This window comes from Sceloporus occidentalis, unplaced genomic scaffold (genome assembly GCF_023333645.1).
Source record: "Sceloporus occidentalis isolate IW3139 unplaced genomic scaffold, rSceOcc1.0.p SCAF_5, whole genome shotgun sequence".
In the NCBI taxonomy this organism is placed as follows: Eukaryota; Metazoa; Chordata; class Lepidosauria; order Squamata; family Phrynosomatidae; genus Sceloporus; species Sceloporus occidentalis.
Window position 1 is genome coordinate 24,942,839 of NW_028316985.1, and position 23,358 is coordinate 24,966,196.

At 40.9% G+C, this 23,358-nt stretch overlaps 1 protein-coding gene across 4 annotated transcripts in view; it reads left to right on the plus strand.

Annotated features, from left to right (window-relative positions):
* MKRN1 (makorin ring finger protein 1) overlaps nt 1–22,960 on the plus strand; it is a 33,408-nt gene extending 10,448 nt beyond the window's left edge. The window contains exons 2-8 of one of the 4 annotated variants that reach the window (XM_089527905.1): nt 5,388–5,516; nt 8,542–8,768; nt 15,789–16,015; nt 17,974–18,188; nt 18,906–18,949; nt 19,494–19,632; nt 21,158–21,326. In XM_089527905.1, coding sequence (XP_089384031.1) covers nt 5,388–5,516; nt 8,542–8,768; nt 15,789–16,015; nt 17,974–18,188; nt 18,906–18,949; nt 19,494–19,632; nt 21,158–21,242 — 1,066 coding nt within the window. In that variant the 3' untranslated portion in view covers nt 21,243–21,326. Of the gene's footprint in view, nt 1–5,387; nt 5,517–8,541; nt 8,769–15,788; nt 16,016–17,973; nt 18,189–18,905; nt 19,017–19,493; nt 19,633–21,157 lie in introns of all 4 variants that reach the window. The other 3 variants (XM_089527902.1, XM_089527904.1, XM_089527903.1) reach the window with 3 other exon arrangements.
* Nucleotides 22,961–23,358: the final 398 nt, after the last annotated feature.

Here is a 23,358-nt window from a genome sequence, read left to right on the forward strand (position 1 = left end):
AGAGTTTTCATGAGCACACCTTGAAACTATTGTTGTAAAACTTTAAGCAAACAGGTAAAGTCTTCTGAAATCAGATTCTGAAGGATGCCAGAGATGGATGGAATAACTATTTTTAGAAAGTGCAAGGAAAATTTAATGTTGAGACACCTATTGTTTTTCTGACACTTGAAATGTAAATATGTTTGTGACTAATACCAAAAGTGTGTTGCTCTTGACATATGTGCAATCTGGGTGTCTGAGTCTCATAATCTGGCATATCTTTCATTTTAAGTACTTTTAAAGGTTTCATATCTCATTCTACTGTTTAATGTGAAAGAGATGGAAGACATCATATACAATAAGGATTACCAGGGAGATGCACTCCATTTTTAAATGTTTGTTACTGTCTTACTGTTGAACAGTCCTAAAGTGATAGAGCCTAGATCATATTTCGTGTTCTTTGTACAGTCAGCCCTCTGTATCCATGGATTTTTTATCCACGGATTCAAGCATTTATGGCTTGAAAATATTTTTTAAAATATATGAATTCCAAATAGCAAACCTTGATTTTGCAATTTTATACAGTCGGCCCTTCTTATACATGGATTTTTTATACACTGATTCAAGCATCCATGGTTTGAAAATGTTCAAAAAAAAAGTATACATTTCAAATTTCAAACCTTGATTTTCCAATTTTTGTAAGGGACACCATTTTGCTATGTCATTATATTTAATGGGACTTGAGCATACACAGATTTTGTTATCCACTGGAGATCTTGGAACCAAACCCCAGCGGATAACAAGGGTCCGCTGTTTAAGGGACACCATTTTGCTAAGCCATTGTATTTAATGGGACTTGAGCATCCATGGATTTTGTTATCCATGGGAGGTCCTCGAACCAAACCCCACCGGATACCAAGGACCCACTGTAGAAGGCTTCATGTTGCCATTACACATTAAGAGGAACTTATTTTATTACTTGTTACTCATGAATTTTTAGTTATTTAAGTAACTACTATACTTAAAAATGTTATAAATGGCTTCAAATCCTTGCATGAGAAAAAAGTAACGTGTTAATAGTTTCTACAATACTTTTTAAAAAGCGCCTGCATTAGTAACATTGTTATTCAAAAGTAATGTCACAGGTATTACTTGTAACATTTCTTCTTTCAAAGTCTGATGATTGAGCAATACTTCTTCTCAGCTGGACTTTACAAGGTCCTCTCTTATGGTCAGGTCCAAAATACCCTGAAGCCACCAGATCCTCTCTGATCTTGGGAGCTAAGCAAGGTCAGCCCTGGTCAGTACTTGCGTGGGAGACTACCAGCAAACACCAGGTGCTGTAGGCTATATTTCAAAGGGAGGAACTGGCAGAGCCACGCCTAAGTATTGTTTGCCTAAGAAAAACTTATAACATTCATGTGGTTGTTTATAAGTTGGCAGGCGACTTCAAGGCACATATATGCACACACACCATTAGCAGTGTTTTCAGTTTCCTTCTGTTTTTACAAGTTAATAATAAACTGATGTTACTGCTAGTTGTATTTTGTGGAAGTGCTGGTGAAAGCTGTGGGACACCCACCCACCCACGAGTTCTCTTGACAAGACCTTCTTTGATAAACTTCAAAACTTGTTTGGAAGACTCAGATACTTAGTATAGCCCAAAGAGTATTTGTGAGTGTTAGAATTATTCTATATGAAGAGTTCTTTTCAATATGAAAAAGGAGTACTAAACAAATCTATTGATTGTCCACTACTGTTGCAACCATGGACATTTAGGTGGTATTGCCATTGTTTTAATCTCATCCATGCACAACAGGATTGAATCAAGGCAGGTGATGCCAACCCAGCATCATATTTTTTCCATTTTAACTGTGTGACTGTGAAACCCAGTCTAATGAAAATGAGATGTCAAGTTCATATTTTCAATTTACTGTAGCATCATTTCATTCTCGAAGCTATATTTAAGAGGTAGATTCATATCCTAATAAAACCAGATGGTTCAGCAAAGAAAAATTACAGAAATTGAGGGTTGGTTGTATTTCTGTAACTATTATGAGGATGGTTCATTTTAAAGTTGCTACTAAATTTCTGAAGAACACCCAGCATTCTGGAAACTTTCACTTTAAGAAAGTTTGGTGTGGTGTTTGCCAAACCTCAGTTAGTGCTAAAATAAATTATAACATACCAGAATCAAATGACTCAGTAAAAAAGGGTGCCCTTTATTTAATATGTACATTTTAAAAATAAAATATAGTCCCATCAATTAATCCACTAAAACCGTAAGCAAATTAATGAGCCAATCAAAGTTTACAGGCATGTTATATTTTATCACATATCTCAGCAGAATTTGTAAGTACATTTAGAATTCTAGATTTTTTTAAATTACCCAAGTTTTCTTTACCAAATAAACTCAGCATAACTTGTTGGTATTACTGCCTTAAAAGAGAAAATTTGCTAACAGAGGCAGAAATATCACGGAGAAAATAGGGGTAGGTTTTTGTACTCAGAAAAAGAAATACCATTCAAAATGCTTCAGCAAACCTTTTCTCCAAAACCATGACCACAGGTCAGTAAATCTTGTGTAAGTAAACAAAAGCCTTTTGAACCTTCTAGAGATCAATTGAAAGTTTCTTCAAAAATGAATCTTGGGCTGATTTGCCTCCCACATTTTTAATTATTTCCATTAATGATTCCCTATGTGTGCGTAGCTTCATGACACCTGTCATCTTATGGCGACCTCATGTTTTCTTAGGCAACAAATTCTCAGAGATAGTTTTGCCAGTTCATTCCTCTGAAATGCAGCAGCTGGTATTTGTTGGTGGTCTCCCATCCAAGTACTAACAAGGGCTCACCCTGCTTAGCTTCCAAGATCGAAGAGGATCTGGTGCCTTTAGGATATTTAGGCCATCATTCCCCAGACACGATGCCATCACAAACTGATTTGCAGGTGGAGGTTCCATAGCCTTGCTTATATTATAGGTTACATTTGGCATGAACAAAAAATAATAATAAAATTAAAAACAAAGGGTGCAACATGAAAAGAATGATTCAGCAGACGTATCTACCGAAGTTAAAACAGCCTGTGTCATCTCTTAGAGAGAAAATATCTCAGTTAATGCTATGATGTGGGGCTCATGTAAACACTCAGTGACTAGTTGCAGTTCAGCAAACTATGGTTTGCTTTTGCATGTACAAGCTTCAGGCTTCTTTTCTTCTATCTCCTCCTCCAACTTTGCTATGAGGAGAAGAACAGAAACTTCTGCTTCCATTTTTAGTTGCTTGCAATTTAGTGTTATTTCTGAACCCTTAATTGTGGTTAGTCTCAACTATGTTGTTTAAAAATACACACATGAAATAGTTGGTTTATTGAAGTAAGTGAGATTCTTCAACCAAGATTGGATGTGTTTTGATAAACTGTACTTCAGACTGACCCAAATACCACTGTAACACTGAACAGTAGTTAGTTAAAACCCAAAGCAAAAGTATCTGAGCTCTTTCTAATAGCTCCACCAGATAGGGGGTGTGAGCCTAAGGCTCACTGCACCTCATTCATATAAGGCTAAAATATGGTTTATTGTCCATAAGCAATTGGTGAACATAGACATTTATCATGGACAATAGTTGCTAATAGGTGTATTGTTCCTAAATGGATCATGGGGGAGGGAGACAGTATTATGGAAGGCAATGGAGATGGCGAAAATAGCCAAACTGACATAGAGGACAATGCAGTCCTATTGATTATTGTTGTAATAGTCTTTTTTAAAAAAGTGTGTGTGTTCATGTCACTTGTTGACTTATGGCAACTATGAATTTCATAGGGCTTTCTTCCTCAGAGGTAGCTTTCCATAATCTTCATCTTGGAGAGAAGTAACTAATGGGGTGTCGCAGGCATCTGTGCTGTCATTGCTCAACATCTTTATCAATAAGTTGAGTAATGACATACAGTGTATGTTCATCAGATTTACAGATGACACCAAATGGGGGTGAGTTGGTAATGAATACCCCACTGGAAAGGATCAGAATTCAAATGATCTTGACAGATTGGAGTGCTGGATCAATATTCATTTAAAAAAAATCAAACAGGATCTACTGCATTAAGAGTATTTAAAATATTTCTGTTAGACTAAACAAAAAGACATAAAATTAGATTTTGTGGGTTTTTTGGGCTATGTGGCCATGTTCTAGAAGAGTTTATTCCTGACATTTTGCCAGCACCTGTGGCTGGCATCTTTAGAGAATTCTGTAAAGATGCCAGCCACAGATGCTGGTGAAACTTCAGGAATAAACTCTTCACATAGCCTGAAAAACTCACAAAAAACTATGGTTGCTGGTCATGAAAGCCTTTGACTTCACAGACATAAAATTTCTTGTGCAAGGTTTGGAAGCATTTCCTCTTCAGGCAAAGGTGGTTTTAAAAGTATGAAGCAGGAGAGAAAAGGTTTTGATGTAAGGAAGAGGATCTATACATTATCAAAGCAGCCCGCATCCAAATGACTAGAGTTATCTAGGAACAAAGGCATATCTAGGCGTAGCCATGTTGGCCATGTAGCAAAGGACAACAGCATCCAAAATCCACAAAACTATTTGTGGATTTGGGAACAAAAGCAGTAAAGGATGGTCAGTAAAATGCAATTTGGTTCTCCAGTGCAATTTGATTTTCCAGTTAAAAATCAGCTGTTACACTAATTTAAAATTTGGTTGGAGAGGGGTTTTTGCAAACTGCAAAAATGGTGCTTGGGGCTGAATATGGCTAGTGTGAACATTTCCCCCATCTTCACTAGATGAATTCTTTTGAGGTGCAAGATTGTACTTCAAAGGGTCAGAGGAAATAAAATTGTACAACTTGGCTAACAGTGATAATTAAGAAATGGGAAGTAATACATATATCTCTGAAAGGTTGGGTTGATTATGTAATGAGATTAAAAGCTAGAGGCACAAGAGTTGGATTTTTATTCATCTTTTCCTGTTGGAGTCTGGCCAGAACAAAGTCCTTGCCCCCTTCCCTTCAAGGGCAGTTGCTCAGAAACAGTGTCCTGGAAAATTCTTTGAAGGAAAGATACACCCTCATAATTTTGCATCAATAAGTTAATTGTGGGGAGGGAGAGAAGTGCATTATCCAGTGACACAGATGGGCCTGGATTCAAAACAGGCCTAATCATGTACTCTTTCACAAAATACATATTTAGGAAATTTGCTCCTATTAGATGTGGTGGATTAGACATCCATAAGGGATAGCTAGGCCAATAGTTCTTAGTCACAAAATCTGAAGTTTTGTCATGCTAGATTATTCAGCATTACTTGTCACTTCTTTGTACCAAGCAAAATGGTATCCCTTTAAAACTTCTAGACTCTAGAGAATGTTCACCTTTCTGCTTGAGCCATCTTTGCAATGCTCTGTCTTTCAGGTATTTCATGCATGGCGTTTGCAAGGAGGGAGACAACTGCCGTTACTCCCATGATCTCTACACTAGTCAGTCTGCCATGGTATGCAGGTATTTTCAGCGAGGATGCTGTGCTTACGGAGATCGTTGCAGGTACAGAAATATGGTTGAATATTCTCGCTCTGAACGAGGAATTAATTTCCCATATTCATGACCAGTCACCCTCAGTTGTTTGCTTCCTTCCTTATCTAATTCGAGAGGAATAAATTGAGGAATTCTAAGTGCATTTAATAGCGAGATCCATTGGTGACCTCTTAATGCAAATTCCTCCTTGAGTTTACCAGTGCTGACATTATAGTAGCCCTGTTCAGATACTGTTCATCAAAGGAAGTCCATCATTTGAATGGGTCTGTAGTTCACCCCTCCTCTACAGATCATGTGAAAGCTTTCACCCCCTACAGCTGTAAATTTAGAGAGCTTCTCAGGGCCAGCCCAAAACATTTTACTGACTGAAGTGAAAACAAAATGATGCCCCCTCCTATTCCATGTTCAAATGGCAGTTGAATCTTGCTTCAGTATGGGCAGTTGGAGAATATCCTCCATCTAGAGTACTCAACAAGCTAGGAATTACAGAGCAAGCCATATGGCACACGACTTTCTTTAACATCTTTCTGCCAACTTCAAATATCTGCTGCCTGAAGCAGTCTCACTCTGCTTAATTGTAGGACGAGCCTTGCCTCTCCCTGCAGATATTTGTGCATATGTCAGGGAAGGAACTACTCCATCTAGCCTGTTCATATGTTGGACTTAATGGCTACTGTTTTCATAATCAAATCTTTCAGCTGCAGTTCTCTGTACTACAGTAGGGTTACTTCCTACTAAAAACTACTATAGTGCTTTAAAAGGGTTGCTAGTCTGTTTGCATGGTGCCTACTATCTTATTTCAAATGGCTTTTTTAAAAAAGCACATAAAGCATTTTACATTTGAAGATTGTTGTCTAAAGTTAATATTGATCACACATGTACTTATTCAAAGTTACTTGTTTTTACAATGTTCCAAAAGCAATAATTATTCAATAAATTAAATAAGAAGATGGGCCAGATTGAAACTGGTTTATGAATGTCACTTTCCCTGGTCCTTGGTAATCAAGTCTTTAAATACAAACTTCTGTCTTTTTACCTCACTTAAATGCCAGTTTTCCTAGCTGCGACAGCAGTGTTCCATTTTAGCACAATTTTGCTTGCCAATGACAGTTGACCCTCTGTTTTCACAGGGGACCCGTTCCAGAGCACCACCACCCCGCAAAAATGGAGTTTTCCATATATTCAAGCCCTGAATATAGGTGCGTCCCTGTGGGAGCGCATGCGCACCTTGGGCACATGCCCCATTTTTTCCTCCTCTATTCATCCCTCGTGCATAAGCAAGGGGCGCGGTTTCCAAAACTGCAAGAACGGAGGGACGACTGTATATCAATAGTATTAAGATATCCTTAGTTAGACCATCAATGAAGTTGATCTTGAAAGCTCCCAGTTGCTGAACTCCATACAAAAAGGAGGTTATAATACACATGTTCTATAATATGAATGCCTTTACTGCAGATGGGACTTATAGAGCATGGTTATTGGTAACCTTTTTGGCATGCATGAAATTTCCTCTTCCGGGTTTTACGTTTCAAAGCTTCTGTCTACAATCCGGTGTCATCCAGATGGGTTGGACTACAACTCTCATAGAGTTGGAAGAGACCACAGGGGCCACATACCTTCACCACATACCTCTGAAAGAATAATAATAATAATAGGATTTATTTATATGCTTCCCAATCACTGGGAATTCGGGCAGCTTACAATTAGCCCAACACATCTGATGTCCACTACTGTGATAGTAGTCCTCATGAACTATTAAAAATAAATTTTAGCAGGATTTTGAATTGCTTAATAAGATGACTTGGAAGTAAAAAATCGTTCTTGTATATTCCATACATGGCCTTTAGAAATGAGTTGTCTCTAGTACCAAGTTAGAACCATTACTTTTTCTTCAATAAGACATTATTAATTATTTTTAAGCTAAACTAGCTTCTGCAAAATCATCACGGCCATGCATGAAGCAGTCAACTGCTCTTGAAGCTCATATAGGAATGTATGTTCAATATGATTATTGACAACCAGGAGCACTGGCATGTTTGAAGATGAGATTGAATTTTTATTCTCAAAAAAGTGCAAACAAAGCCTTGTAAAAATTTAAATGTTTTAATGCAAGGGATATGGGATTGAATATTATAAGAGTAACATATGCAAACTATAACTGATATCAGACCACTGTCTTGGTTTGAATGCCAGGCTAGATCAAGGGGAGACTTTGGTTAGAATGCTTACTTAGTTATGAAATTCACTTAGTGACTTTGAGCTTACTGTTTTTCAGCCTAGCCTAACTCAAAGCCTAATGAAAAAAAGGGGATATATACAACTTTATGGATTGTTTAGAAGAAAGGCAAGCTGTGAGAATAGTAAAGAAATACACACGAAGTACATGTTTTGTGAACATAGCGTCTGTAGGAGGAACCACCTTACTGTCTGACAATTTTCTACTATGCTGTTTCAACTGAATATCATTTGAAAGTGTATGCTCTTGCACTTGTACCAGTATGAAACATCTTATGCACTGTGTGTGTGCATTTTTTAAGTCCCACTTGAATGTCTTAGATTTGGTAAATATTATTTTACTGAAAAAGCTGAAAGTCAGTGTGGTGTAGTAGACAAGAGTGTTGCTCGTATATCAGGGAGATTGGCCCTAAGACTGATAGGCTGGCTGTGGACATGTTTCTCCCTGTCTAACCTACTTCTCAGGAGGGTTGTGAGAATAAAATGTGATAATCCCGTATATATCACCCTATGCTCTGTGGCAGAATGATGGGATAAATTCACAAATGTTCAAACACATGAGAGGTATTGCTTGTCACACATTGTGTGTGCTTAAAATGAAGTCGGAGGGAGTCACATACAGTAGGCCTGGTGCCTGGTTTGTACTAGAGGAACACCAACAGAACCTTCCCTTCTAATGTGCCATATACTGCATATATTGAAAGCAGTTTCTTATAAATGATATTTTGTGTAATGTTCTACACATTTTGCTGTTTTTGCTGGGGAGGGGAAAATCCAGTTCTCATTTTGTCCTTATCAGATATGAACATACCAAGCCATTGAAAAGGGAAGAAGTGACTACTGTGAGTCCAGCTGCAAAAACCTATCCTTCAGTTTCCACAGATGTGACGCCATCACCTGGAACACTTGAAGTGAACACTGGTGAGACTGAGGTTGAAGACAGAAACTTGGCAGCTGCAGGAGCTGTAGCTGAAGATTGGGTCAATGCAGTGGAGTTTGTTCCTGGGCAGCCATACTGTGGTCGTGGTAAGTTGATTTATGGTAGTAATAATAAACTGCAGTTGTCAATATTGGCACTTCATGGGATTTTAAACTCTTAAAATATAGTAACAGTTCAGTGGAAGGTTACATTGCTTCAAAGAGAGAGAGAACACAAAGCTGCTTTCTATGAAATCACACCATTGGTCCATTTAGCTCTATACTGCCTGTGCTAATTGGCAGCAGCTCTTCAGAGTTTCAAGCAGGAGTGTTTCTCATCCCTACATAGAGATGCTGAAGATGTGTTTGTGTGTTTGCACGACATGTGAACAATAAAATAAAAGAGATAAAAATTGCATACATACAATGCATCCTTGTTTAATTCAGAAGTCTCAGCATAGGGGTTTGAATGTTTGAATGCAACTCTCAAGACTAGGATTTGATTCCCAGTTAATCCATGAAATCCACTGGAGGACTTGGGGCAAGTCACATTCAACCTCAGAGGATGGCAATGGTAAACCTCCTCTGAACAAAAATTCCAAGAAAACCCCTTGACCTCAGGGTCGCCTTAGACTTGCCATAAGTCTGAAGCAACTTGAAGGCACACAACACACACACACACTGCTTGTGGTAGCGAAGCCTTATCACAAGCGGATATGCAAACATAAGCCTATAAAGAGGAAGAAAAGAGAGCCAGAGATGTCGGTTAGGGCTAAGGGCTAAGTTACAGGCCTGTCCATTGGGGCAACTGTGGGGGACTGATTTAGCCCTAGGAGACCATGGAGGGCTGCACTACCCACCCACCCCGTGCCTGCTCCTGCAAAAAAAAAGTTTCAGTTGTTCCAAAATTTCCCCAAATAGGAGGCATGGGAGCATTTTCACCTTGATTTGGGACCTTCCTGGACTGTTTTAGGCCCTGGGGCAATTTCGGTAACAAATTTAGCAGAAATATCTACCTTTTCACTTCCTGTTTCAAAAAAAGTCCCTCCTGGGCCTAAATTGATGGGAGAGAAGTGTGATGAAAATGCACCCCACAGCCTCTACAGGGCATTTATGGTCAAAAATTTTTTAGGGAAAACTTAGAATCATAGAATCATAGAATCATAGAGTTGGAAGAGACCACTAGGGCCATCCAGTCCAACCCCCTGCCATGCAGGAAATCCAATTCAAAGCATCCCTGACAGATGGCCATCCAGCCTCTGTTTAAAGACCTCCAAGGAAGGAGACTCTATCACCCTCCGAGGGAGTGCATTCCACTGTCGAACAGCCCTTACTGTCAGGAAGTTCCTCCTAATGTTCAGGTGGAATCTCTTTTCCTGTAGCTTGCATCCATTGTTCCGGGTCCTGTTCTCTGGAGCAGCAGAGAACAAGCTTGCTCCCTCTTCAATATGACATCCTTTCAAATATTTAAACAGGGCTATCATATCACCTCTTAACCTTCTTTTCTCCAGGCTAAACAGCCCCAGCTCCCTAAGTCGTTCCTCATAGGGCATGGTTTCCAGACCCTTCACCATTTTTGTCGCCCTCCTTTGGACACGCTCCAGTTTCTCAATGTCCTTTCTGAATTGTGGTGCCCAGAACTGGACACAATATTCTAGGTGGGGCCTGACCAGAGCAGAATACAGTGGCACTATTACTTCTCTTGATCTAGACACTATACTTCTATTGATGCAGCCTAAAATAGCATTGGCCTTTTTAGCTGCCGCATCACACTGTTCACTCATGTTCAACTTGTGGTCTACTTGGACTCCTAGATCCCTTTCACACGTAGTTTCATTCAGCCAGGTGTCACCCATCCTATATCTGTGCATTTTATTTTTCCGCCCTAAGTGCAATACCTTACATTTCTCTGTGTTGAATTTCATTTTGTTAGCTTTGGCCCAGCTTTCTAGTCTATTCAGGTCATTTTGAATCTTGATCCTGTCCTCTGGGGTATTAGCTATTCCTCCTAACTTGGTGTCATCTGCAAATTTGATAAGTATGCTCCCAATTCTGTCATCCAGGTCATTGATAAAGATGTTGAATAGCACTGGGCCCAGGACAGAGCCCTGTGGGACCCCACTGGTCACTTCTCTCCAGGATGAAAAGGAACCATTGTTGAGCACCCTTTGGGTTCGGCCGGTCAACCAATTACAGATCCAGTTAACAGTTCCTTTGTCTAGCCCACATTTTACAAGCTTGTTTGCAAGAATGTCATGGGAAACCTTGTCAAAGGCCTTACTGAAATCAAGATATACTATATCCACAGCATTCCCTTCATCTACCAAGCTGGTAATTTTATCAAAGAAAGAGATTAGGTTTGTCTGGCATGACTTGTTTCTCTGAAACCCATGTTGACTTTTTGTGATTATGGCATTGCCTTCTAGATGTTCACAGACTCTCTGTTTAATGATCTGCTCCAGAATCTTTCCTGGTATTGATGTCAGACTAACTGGACGATAATTGTTGGGATCCTCTTTTTCTCCCTTTTTGAAGATGGGGACAACGTTTGCCCTCCTCCAGTCAGCTGGGATCTCTCCTGTTCTCCAGGAGTTTTCAAAGATTATTGCCAATGGCTCTGATATTACATTTGCCAGTTCTTTTAATACCCTTGGATGGAGTTCATCTGGTCCCGGAGACTTAAATTCATTTAGATTAATAAGGTGTTCCTCTACTATCTCTTTACTTATTCTGTGCTGAAATTCCCCTATTCTGTCCTCTGCTCCATTATCCTCAGGTTGAGCACCCTTTGCCTTTTCTGAGAAGACTGAGGCAAAGAAGGTGTTGAGTAATTCTGCCTTTTCTCTGTCTTCTGTTAGCATTTTGCCATCTTCTCCACGCAGTGACCCTACCGTTTCCTTCTTCTTCCTTTTGCTGCGGACATATCCAAAAAAGCCCTTTTTATTGTTCTTAACCTCTCTAGCAAGCCTGAGTTCATTCTGCGCTTTAGCTTTTCTGACTTTACCCCTACACATGCCTGCTATTTCTTTGAATTCCTTTTTTGTGATTTCCCCCTTTTTCCATTTCTTATACATGTTCCGTTTCAAACTTAGCTCAGTTGAAAGTTCCTTAGTCATCCATCCTGGTTTCTTGAGACACCTCCCGTTTTTCTTTCTCACTGGAACTGTCTGAAATTGTGCCTTCAGTATCTCTCTTTTGAGAAACTCCCATCCATCCTGAACTCCTTTATCTTTTAGTATTTCTGACCATGGAATCGCCCTCAATACTTCTCTAAGTTTACTGAAATTCGCTCTCCTAAAGTCTAGGATGCGTGTCTGACTATGCCTGGCTTCTCCTTTCCACTGTATTACAAACTCCAGGAGAACATGGTCACTTCCACCTAATGATCCCACCACTTGCACCCCATTAACCAAGTCATCCTTGTTGGTTAGGATCAGATCTAAAATAGCTGACCCCCTTGTTGCCTCTTCCACCTTTTGGACCATGAAATTGTCTTCCAGGCAAATGAGGAATTTGCTAGACCTTGAGGATTTTGCTGAGTTTGACTTCCAGCAAATATCAGGGTAGTTGAAGTCGCCCATCACTACTACATCTCTCCTTTCTGAGTGTGTGGTCATCTGTTCTAGAAAGGCATCATCCAATTCCTCAGTCTGACTTGGGGGTCTGTAGTAGACTCCCACTGTAACATCCTTGTTGTTTCCTTCCCCTTTGATTCTTGTCCAGATGCTCTCCACCTGGCTTCCATGATTGATGTCCAGGATCTCTTCACTGGTGTAAATATCTCTGACATATAGTGCTATTCCTCCTCCTTTCTTGTTTGGCCTATTTCTCTTAAAAAGGTTATACCCCTCTATTTCCACATTCCAATCATGAGACTCGTCCCACCAGGTTTCAGTGATGCCTATTATATCATATTTGCTTTGTTGTACTAGGAGTTCGTGTTCATCCTGCTTATTTCCCATGCTCTGTGCATTAGTGTAGAGACATCGCAGACCATGGTTCCCTTTTACTTGCTGCCTGTGCAAGTTTTTTTGCCTCCCACTGTTGGGTCCTTGCACTGTTTGCCTTGTTTCCTCTGTGACAGTTTGACTATTTTCGCCATCCCTTTCGCCTTCCTTAATATTGTCTCCCTTCCCCTCGGAACTCAGTTTAAAGCTCTCCTGATCAAGTTATTGAGACTGTTGGCAAAAACATTTCTTCCAACTGGCGTGAGATGCAACCCGTCTGTTGCAAGAAGTCCCTCCTCATGGAACCGCAGCCCATGATCGAAGAATCCAAATCCTTCTCGGCGGCACCATCTGCGAAGCCAGTTGTTCACATCTGCTATTTTCCTCTCCCTTCCTGGACCATGCCCTTCAACTGGCAGAAGAGACGAGATGACAACCTGTACATCCATTCCTTTCAGCTTCCTACCAAGCGCCTCATAATCCCTTTTGATGTTCTGAATGCTGTGTCTTGCAGTATCATTAGTTCCCACGTGGACCAAAAGGAAGGGGTATTTGTCAGTAGGCTTGACCAGTCTTGTCAGCCTCTCTGTCACATCACGGATCTTTGCACCTGGAAGACAACACACCTCTCGAGACATCTTGTCAGGCCTACAAATCACTGCTTCTGTACCCCTCAGCAAGGAGTCCCCCACTACGACCACACGCCTCCTCCGAGGCTTAGCAGCGACTGTTCCCTCGGGTGGGACTCTCAGGCTCCCCTGCTCCGTCCCTGAAGTCTGTCCATGCTGCTCTTCTTCATCCTTCTTGATAAGGGAAAGAGCTTGGAATCGATTCTCTAGTTGCAAGCTCCCCGAACAATTCCTTCTTGGCTTACTTCTCTTTGTGACATTCCTCCAGCTGTCTGCCTCCTCTGTTTGGAAAGTGACCTCTTCCACCCTAGCATCTTCCTCTGCGTGGTACTCATCCAAGATGGTTAGTTCTATTGTGTCCAGGAAATCCTCTTGTTCCCTAATCTGCTGAAGTGTAGCTACTCTGGACTCCAGCTGCTGCACTTTCTCCTCCAAGAGTGCTACCAACTTGCACTTGGTGCATGTGAAGTTCTCCACTTCTGTAGGCAAGAAGAGAAACATCCCACAAGAGTTGCAGGTGACTGCAGCAGATCCCTCGTTGTCCATACTGCAAAGTCTTTAGTAATGAGTATAACAGTCAATCTACTGGGAATACTTCTTTAAAGGAATGTACTGGCTGCTATCTTACACTTAAAGGGAAGGTTCTGTTTCAATATCCGATTCTAACCTGATGCCACTTGAGCAGAGTTGTTCAGTTAAAGAAAACTAAGATTCGCGCGCCGTTAGGCGTGCGGCTCTGGAAGTTGGTATATAAAGCTAGTCTGCTAGCTCCGCCCCCTTGTGACTCACAGATGTGACTCACAGAAGCTCCTCCCCTTCAGCAACGAGCACACGGTCTCAAGCACACGGTCTCAAAATGGCTGCCAAGCAGCTCCTCTCCTTCTCCTCTCTCTGGCCGGACTGTTCTGGAAGGCTCTGGAACTTCTGTTTGACCTCTGGCTAGGGCGGGTAGGGGGCTTCCAAATGTGGAAATGCCTTCTATACCCCCTAGGAGGCATTTAGGGGGGGAAAAAATGGAAGACACAAAAACAGTTCTTGGGGACACTATCATCACCATTCTGTGCCCCTTTCCCAGTTTGGGAGTCAAGGAATCTTACAATAGTTAAAACAAATATAGTTAAAAATAACAGCATACAAACATTAAAAAGCAATCATATCAGAATAAAATTTGAAACCAGTTGAAGCAAATTAAAACAACTTGACCTATCCCTGTTCTACATGCTTAGCTCAAAGTCATATTAAGATAGTGGATATGTGGTTTCAAAGGCTGTCCATTAGTGCCTCCACCTTGTCCCTGACATGCTGTTCACAAATATATAACTTTGAAATTAAGTTAAAATAGTCACTGGGGCATATTTGCTAGTAAGATGGTTAGGGACAGTGCGTATCCATGTGTGCATGTAAACCTCTAATTTAGGGGTGGAAAATCTTTGGCCCTGAAGTTACTTTAGATATCAACTTCAAACGTCTTGCAAGCAATAAGGGATCCTGAGAGCAGTAGTCCAAACCACCTTTAGGCCTAAAGGTTCCTCACTCCTACTGTAATTGAAATTCATCTTTATATTGCTAATTTCTGGTATCTGATTATGTACGTAAACATAAGTGGCAGAATGATGGGATAAAAGTGAACTACACTACATACCAGTAGAACATAGGAAGTAGAACATAGGAAGCTGTCTTATACTGAGTAAATCCATTTCTGACTGACAGTACCTCTCCAGGTTTTGAGGCAAGATTCTTTTCAAGCTCTTCCTAGAAATCCCTGATATTCTTTGGTAGTCTCCCATCTAAATATGTACCAGGTGCTAATCCTGCTTAGCTTTCAAAATCAGATGGGATCAAATGTGTTCAGGGTAGTATGATACAGTTATTTCTGTACTTGTAGATGTTTGTGAAAGAACTGTCATGCAGTCAAATTCATGTTATTCATTTCTCTCATGTTAATAGATCTGCAAATGTGGGCCAAAATCCAGTTGTTAGTGGAGTCATTGAATCATGGAATTTACTTAAGTCTTGATTTACAAAGTTGTCCTTGATTCATTGAGTCTAGCATAGTTGGGTTTATGCTACACTTGTTTCATGGAAGCAGATTGTTCCTTATTCCTTGAGAGATCTAGTTATGGCATTATCAAGGGCAACAGGTCAGCACTTGACATTAAAATAAAGTGGCTGAAATACCTAGAAAAAGCCTTTCATAAAAAATATTTCAAGTTCCACAAACATAACAGCAGCAATTTAGAAATTACCACAAGACTGGAGCAGTTTTTTACTGGAGACAGAAGGATCATGACTAGAGTAATCCCTCTTTGATTATTTTTCTTTAATGAAGTGACTCAGATCATAATTCTTTAAAACAATTATTCCCAAACTCTAGTCTTCCAGTTGTTTTGGACTTCTGCTCCCAGAAGCCTCAGCTATCTTGGCCAGTGGTCTAGGATTCTGGGAGCTAAAATCCGAAACATCTGGGAATCGCTGCGTTTAAAAGAATGCCATTCAAATCCTCAGCTTGAAGAAGAACAAGTTCTGAATCATTCTGATTCCTCCCCCCACAGCTGCTCCTTCCTGCACTGAAGCACCCTTGCAGGGAATGGTCATTGAAGAGGAATATGAGAAACAACAAGCAAACCTGGAGATGAAGAAACAACTATGTCCCTATGCTGCAGTAGGAGAATGCCGTTACGGAGAAAACTGTGTATATATCCATGGAGATGTGTGTGACATGTGTGGCTTGCAAGTCCTCCATCCAGCTGATGCTGCACAGCGATCTCTGCACATAAAGGTGAGACACAGGACAATATCACACTACCCTGTTATAGAACCATAGATTAAACAGTTTACCATTCAAAAAAGTTCAGGGCTTTTTCCCCCATTTTCAAGCTTACAAACCTTATAAGTCTTTGAAATAGGTCTTGTTATGGTCACAGGCAAATGGCTGATGGGCCTGGCATGCTCGTCAACAACCCATATTCAGAGCAGTCAAGTGATAATTGGGCCTCTTCATAGGAAGTGGGTAGAGAGAACAGTCTTCATTTATCTTTGTGAAACAATGTACAGTCCTCCCTCCGTTCTCGCTGTCTTTGGACTCGCGTCCCTTGCTTATATTTGTACCTGTGCTTATATTCAAGTCAATGGGGCTAGAATATATGCAAAACTCCATTTTCACAAGGGGATCCAAAACAGATCCCCCGTGAAAAAGGAGGGGCGACTGTATAGACTTATGAAAATGCAGAATGAAGCCTAATATTAAAGATATTCTTCCTTGTATTTTGAGGATTGCAAGTTGCTTGAGAGCCTCCTCAGGGCAAGAAGGTTTTCTGTAAAATTTGCCAACAAAAGAGCATATTAGGGGATGGGAGTGAAAGGAGATTTAAGGTGTCATGAATTGCTTTAAAGTAGAGTTGAACAACAGTTAAATACAATGGCGGAAGTGCTTTTAAGCCACATGTTTGCTTATTAAGGCATATATGTATGGCATATATGGAGTCCACACTTTGTTTCATAGAGGAAGCACATCTTGAAGGCTTCTGGGAGCACAATTTTCCTTTTTTAAGATAGTCCCACTATACCTTGATTTGAGCAAAAAATGCAATTAGGGGTAGGGTTAGACTGTAATTCAGCTGGTCACAAGGGTAGGCCACCTGGTACCTTCCTGATCATTGTCCATGCTAGGTGGGGCGTAAGGGAATTTTACTCCAGAACATTGTGAGGATAGCAGGTTGCCTGTCTCAGGCTTGTTGGAATGTAAAATGCTTCCATATTCTGTGAGCTGTGAGAATGCATGCAGTTGTACTCCCTGTTTTAAAACAGTACTACTCAAAGTGATGGTACACAGGTCAGTTCGCAAACCATCAGCTGCTGGTCATTATGATAATATGGCATAATAGCACATGGGGGACTTGTCAGTCTACCAAATAGATAGAGGAGCACTGCTTTAATATATAGCAAATTCACAGTTGCTGCTTGAGTGTATTGTAAAAGGTAGTGCAGCTTGCTATACATATAGAAACCTTTTGCAATTTTGTGAAGACCATGTATTTTCTGTACATATACATTTCCATGAGAGACTTCATCAGAAACAGAAAAGAGAGACAAGGAATTAACTTGACACACAAAATACGCAAAGGTATCTTGCAGCACCTTTGAGATTGAGAGAAAGAAGTTGGTAGGATGAGCTTTAATAGATGTAAGTCTATGACTTCTTTCTCTCAATTAGTCTCAGAGGTGCTACTAGATCTCTTTGCATACTGAGCCAAACTAACACAGCTATGTCTTTGAATTCTACAACACAACACATGGAAAATTGGATAAGCCAGATGAAGAATGACTGAAATATGAGAAGTCAACAGTGGTAGTACTCTGTTCCTGTATTGTACAGAATTCCTGTAAGTACAGAATTATTTGAGGGACAGGATTCATGTACTAATGGTCTTTTCAGTATCTCCTTAATCTTTTGCCATCACATCACTGCAAGTAAGTTATGCTCTCATGCAAATTAACTTTTCTGTTATAACTGTCTTGAGTCAATCTTCCAAGTAGAGAGAATCTGTCTTGAGTTGATCTTCCAAGTAGAGAGGCACAAGGGATGAACTCAGTTCTTGATGACAGGAAATCGCACTAGAACAATTGTGGACCCTCACAGATAGAGAATTTTATAGAGATTTGGGGACTACCTTCCACATTTCAAGTTTGTCATTTTGAAATTGGTTGTCTGTCATTTTATTTCTTTTTTCATTGCAGTCTTGCATTGAGGCTCATGAGAAGGACATGGAGCTCTCATTTGCCGTCCAGCGTAGCAAAGATATGGTGTGCGGGATCTGCATGGAGGTGGTGTATGAGAAAGCCAACCCCAGCGAACGTCGTTTTGGGATCCTCTCCAACTGCAATCACACTTACTGTCTCAAGTGCATCCGCAAGTGGAGGAGCGCTAAGCAATTTGAAAGCAAGATCATAAAGTGAGGCACTTCCCCATGTCCGTTGTGCTTTGTTTCTTGGGGAGAAATTAGTATGTTATGTGAACTTGCAACATCGCCCCTCTTTCATCCCAAGACTGTGTTTAATAAGTAATGTTACCATTCAGAATTGAGGGGGAGTTTTTTGGATATACCTTTTGGCCTTGGTACTCTTGATTGGTCAGCAAGATCCATTTAGTTTGATTGTTAAGGGTTTTTTCTTTTTTTTTCTTTTGTTTTTGTTAAATGGTAGTGACATGCTGTCCTATTGGTTACAAAACAAACTTACTTGGGTTCATACGTTGAAAGAGACAGATGAGTTTCAAATGTGTTTTTCCTAAGCTTTTGCCTTTCTAGTTCATTACTGAGTCAGTGACCCATTAAGTCGGCTTGGAAAAAAGAAACCTAGACCAATATGGACATCAAAGAAAGCAAAGTTACAAAAAGAAATAAATTTATTTATATCTAAAGAAAAATGAGTCTGTGTGTGCAATGTTTTTCCCCCCATGCTCATAAGTAATTGAGAAATGGCAGAATTGAGAATCTCAGAAAATGGTGGGGTTGGGGGCCGGGAGAGTCAGGCTGCGAGAGAAACATGGTACAAAGATCTGAGGTACAATAGACCGCTTTTAAAGGAGAGCATATACCATGGTATGTCTGTAGCTGGAGATAGTGCCCCTGATATGTGGAATTTTGCAGTGCAGTCTGTTCGTTCCCCAGGTCCTGCCCAGAATGTCGGATCACATCTAACTTTGTCATTCCAAGTGAGTACTGGGTGGAGGAGAAGGAAGAGAAGCAGAAACTCATTCAGAAATACAAGGAGGCAATGAGGTATGAGTCCTGCAGCCTCGGACCAAGCTTGACTGCAGACGTTAAGGGCGTATACGGAGAAGAGCAAGGTGTTACCTAAAGCCCTTTCATACCTCCTTTCTATCCTCTCCCTTCCACAAGATGCATCTTTATCAACAGATGCATGTAGGCCACACAAGTTACTTTGTCACTCCTTTGTGCCAGACACCTCACATGCTATTCCCTTATTCACCCAATCAAAACCTCTCCTTAAATATGGTACATGCTAGTACAGAATTTCTCCTTTGCATGCACCTGCCCATGCGCACACATTTCGAGTCTTCATATCCACATTATCCTTTGTGTACGTATGTTTGACGGTTTTAAAATGGCTTCCATGGTGATACCCTCCCCCCTTTAAAAAACCCCTAAAAGTATCACCTCGATTACAAAGCAAATGCAGTACTGAATTCTGATTGGCTATGCTGTGAGTAAGGGTTGCGATATTTTCCTTTCCAGCAACAAGCCATGCAGGTATTTTGATGAAGGCCGTGGGAGCTGCCCATTTGGAGGGAACTGTTTTTACAAACACGCATATCCCGATGGCCGCCGAGAGGAGCCCCAGAGGCAGAAAGTGGGAACTTCAAATAGATACAGAGTAAGTCCCACAGCTTTTGTTGGTTCATTTAATTTAGGGGGAGGGAGTAGGATGTATGTAAAGAATTTTGGTGGTGATGGAATACAATTAGGGCTGTACCTCATTTTGTTTAAGCAAAGGAGTAAACTTCAGGTGCAGTGGCCTCAGTCCTGTTGTTAGTATGAACTAAAGTAGATCCATTGAATTGGACCAGCAAATAATTCAGTGGGCCTACTTCAGTTGGGACTAATAAATAGGACTCAGATTTGTAAATTCACATAACCTCCTCCCTGTTTACCTTTTTTTCTATGATATTAAATGCTCCTCTTTCCAATCATCATGATGAGGGTTGCTTTTGAAAATGGGCTGCTTCTTGTGATCCCAGCTAAGGGATCATTTACAGAACATGATGGCACTATGTTGTCGTGTAGCCAATCAGACCACTATTTGACACCGCAAAACCCAGTCATAGGGAGACAAATGTTTCTTACCTTTAATACTGAATAAGTTAACAATTCCAGTGAGAACTCATGAAATCCACAAAATGTCATGGGGAAATAGGTTGGTTAATTTTGTGCGGAAACATGTGTTTTGTGAAACATGTCACCACTCCCTGCTCCAATATCAGATCAACTGTAAGCAAAATAGTCATTCAGATTTCCTTTGCCCAGTGGGCAACTTTTGCTTATAACACGATGGAAAGAAAATAATATGTATAATCTCTCATTTTGGAAACAAATGGAATACCATGATCCTCGCTCTCTCATACTGTAACCGTGTAACTGTAAATAAACAACACAACCTCTCTTACTGAATTGTCAAAGCAGACTTAGTGCCTGAGTCAGAGTAGAGTCCTGTGGCATTTTAAAAACTTAACAAATAGATTATTATTACAGGAGAGTTTGTGCCTTGTGTTATTTCCTGAAGTGCCACAAAATCCTTTGTTGTCTTTGCTGCATCTGACTAGCACAGATTTGGAAATTCCTCAGTGAAAAATATATAATGGAGACCTGAAGAACTTGTTGTCTGCCAAACAGATTGAAATATGCCAGTTATGCACAGCTACCTGCCAAGGACTCCCATCAGCACAGTTACCACCATTCTACTGCTTCTTTGTAATGGAAAAATAGGTGGTGTTTTAGCATTTGGTAGACCACTAATCAGTGGTTAGACAGCTTGTTCTCCAAATGGGTCACAGATTTCTGTGGTATTTCTATGGCTGCTTTTAGGCTCTTGCTGCATATGTGTGTGACTGAATCAATGGTTTAGCAGAAACTGTACCCAAGAGTGTGATCCCTGAATCTTTTCTGCCTTTCATACAACTGTCGCGTGTAGAATCATCCTTAGTCACTGTAGAGCCTCTTTGTGTACTGCTGGTATCTGTGGTGCTAAATTGTCAGGCCTGACACTCCCCAAAACCCTATGTGTTCTCACTTTTGGGTGGATGAATTTAGACTATTAGAACAAGAAATAGGTAGTGGAGTCTTTAGAGGAGTGTGTCAGTCTGCCACTGACCTGAGGCCACTAACCTGTGCTCCACTTGCAGGCCCAGCGGAGAAACCGGTTCTGGGAGTTCATTGAAGAGAGGGAGGGCAACGATCCTTTTGAGAATGATGATGATGAGGTGGTGACCTTTGAGCTGGGCGAGATGCTCCTCATGTTGTTGGCGGCAGGAGGCGATGATGACCTGACAGACTCCGAGGATGAATGGGACTTGTTTCACGATGAGCTGGAAGACTATTATGACTTGGATCTATAGCACCTCTTTGTGGAGTTTGGACTGTCTGCTCGATTTTCAGACAGTAGCTCTTTTCCTGTGGTGTTGTGGCAGTGCCTGTGTTTTGTTTTGTTTTTTCTCTTAGGCAGGCCTATCCATTCCAGGTGCTGCTGTTGTAATAACTTTTTACCCAGGGTCTGTCTCCCCTCCCATGCCCTCAACCTTCAAGCCCCTCCTACCCCCACCAGCCCCAGGAGTGTGTTTTTTCTTCTCTGTTAAACAAATGACATGAAATAAACCTTTAAAATGTTAGTTTTTGTACAAATGAATTTAACTGTCAGACAGTTAGATTAGACTTGTTGCTTCATATCTGTGTTCCTGACGGGATTTACCCAGTTCCAGGGTTCAAGTGTTTACAGGACTTCCACATTCATCTTGAAGAGCCCAGATACAAACATGAGAGCATTGGTCGTACAGTGCCGGGGGAGGGGGGCAGAGGGATGGGCAGAAATGAGCCGATGGCATCTTTCCACTATGGACTTTGGAAACAATTTTTTCTACTTCAAATACCAGGCCAGAGGTGTATTTTCTTGACTGGCTTCAGCTCCATTCCAAACCTCCTTACCACCACCTTCATGTTCATGTGTTCATTTGTGGTTTTGGCCTCTTGTTTACTTGCACATTACTATTTACTACTGTGTAACCAGAACCAGGCGCGAATGTTCCGGGTTTTTACTGTTTGGCATGAAAGGCAAACGTGTTTGTGTGTGAAAGGAGAACTTTCTATGTATGTATATACAAATAAAATGCAGAGTTGTATCCCAAGGGCTGTGCAACTTGGTATATGTGTGTATTAAAACTTTTCACTCCCTTATTCTTCTCTCACCCTGCCCACCTTCTACACACAGTCTTTTCTTTGGTGCATGATGTCTGACACCCAACTGGATTTTGAAGCAAATGTGGTTCTCAGCTAATTCTTTGAAACTAGCTAATAGAACCTGAACTTGAATAGAGCACTTCTTTCATGGCACCAGTACTCTCTTCCCCCTTTTCCCAATCACTTTTCTCCTTCTCTTGTGTGTATTTGAGTTGCACAGGTGTAAGAATACGATTAGCCAAAGAGGGTTCAGACTACATGATTACCCAGTTAGAACACCACCATACTGAGATCTGTGTTCATTTTTGCCTTTGCAAAGTTGAAGATCATCTGTGTTAAACAAGTAGTTTTATCAGAGATCCCTTCTGTTTCTGAATTAAGAGGCCCTTTGTTGTCTTGCAGAATACCTCATTTCAGACAATTGTACTCTTATTGGCTGTACAATGTGCATGTTACTACTTTATCCCTAGAACAAACAGCCAAATAATTAACCAAGGTCCAGTTCTGCTAGGAAGATATTAAGGTGCTGCCAAAGCTTCCCTCTCTCTTTCCCCCTTTTCCTTCCCCCTTTATGGAATTTTAACTTTCCATTACATATAATGCTGCTGGATTGTCTTTGAACTGTTCTGCTTCTGTCCTTTAGATTGTGTCTCCTTTCACTTTTAAATGGAATCAGAAATTGTTGCTGAAGTCTGTTACTCTGCAGCTGCCTTTTGTAAGAAGCACTTTTCCCAAATAAAAAAAAGGAAAAAGCACCGTTGTTTTCAAATTTGGGGCTTGCAATCTTTTAGGGATGTGGTCTTTGTTTGTTATATTCTCAAAATGGGATGAGAAAATCTTAGGAGAATAAACTTGTTTCCGGGCCTCTGCAGTCATGCCAAAGGCTAGTCTTCACTCCCAGTTATTAGCTGCTAGCAGACACCAGGACATTTGTATTCTTCATTTCTAACATCAGTATGTAGGTCAGGGGTAGGCAACCTGCGGCCCATGGGCCGGATGCGGCCCGGCGAGGCCTTGGGACCGGCCCCAGCCCGGTCCTGTCGCCGATTGCCACCGGGGCCTTTGGCGTCTCGCGCGAGGGGCACGGTGGGGCAATTGTCTATAGAAGCCTCAGAAACATGCATTTATCTTAACATTTTTTAAAAAATCAGCA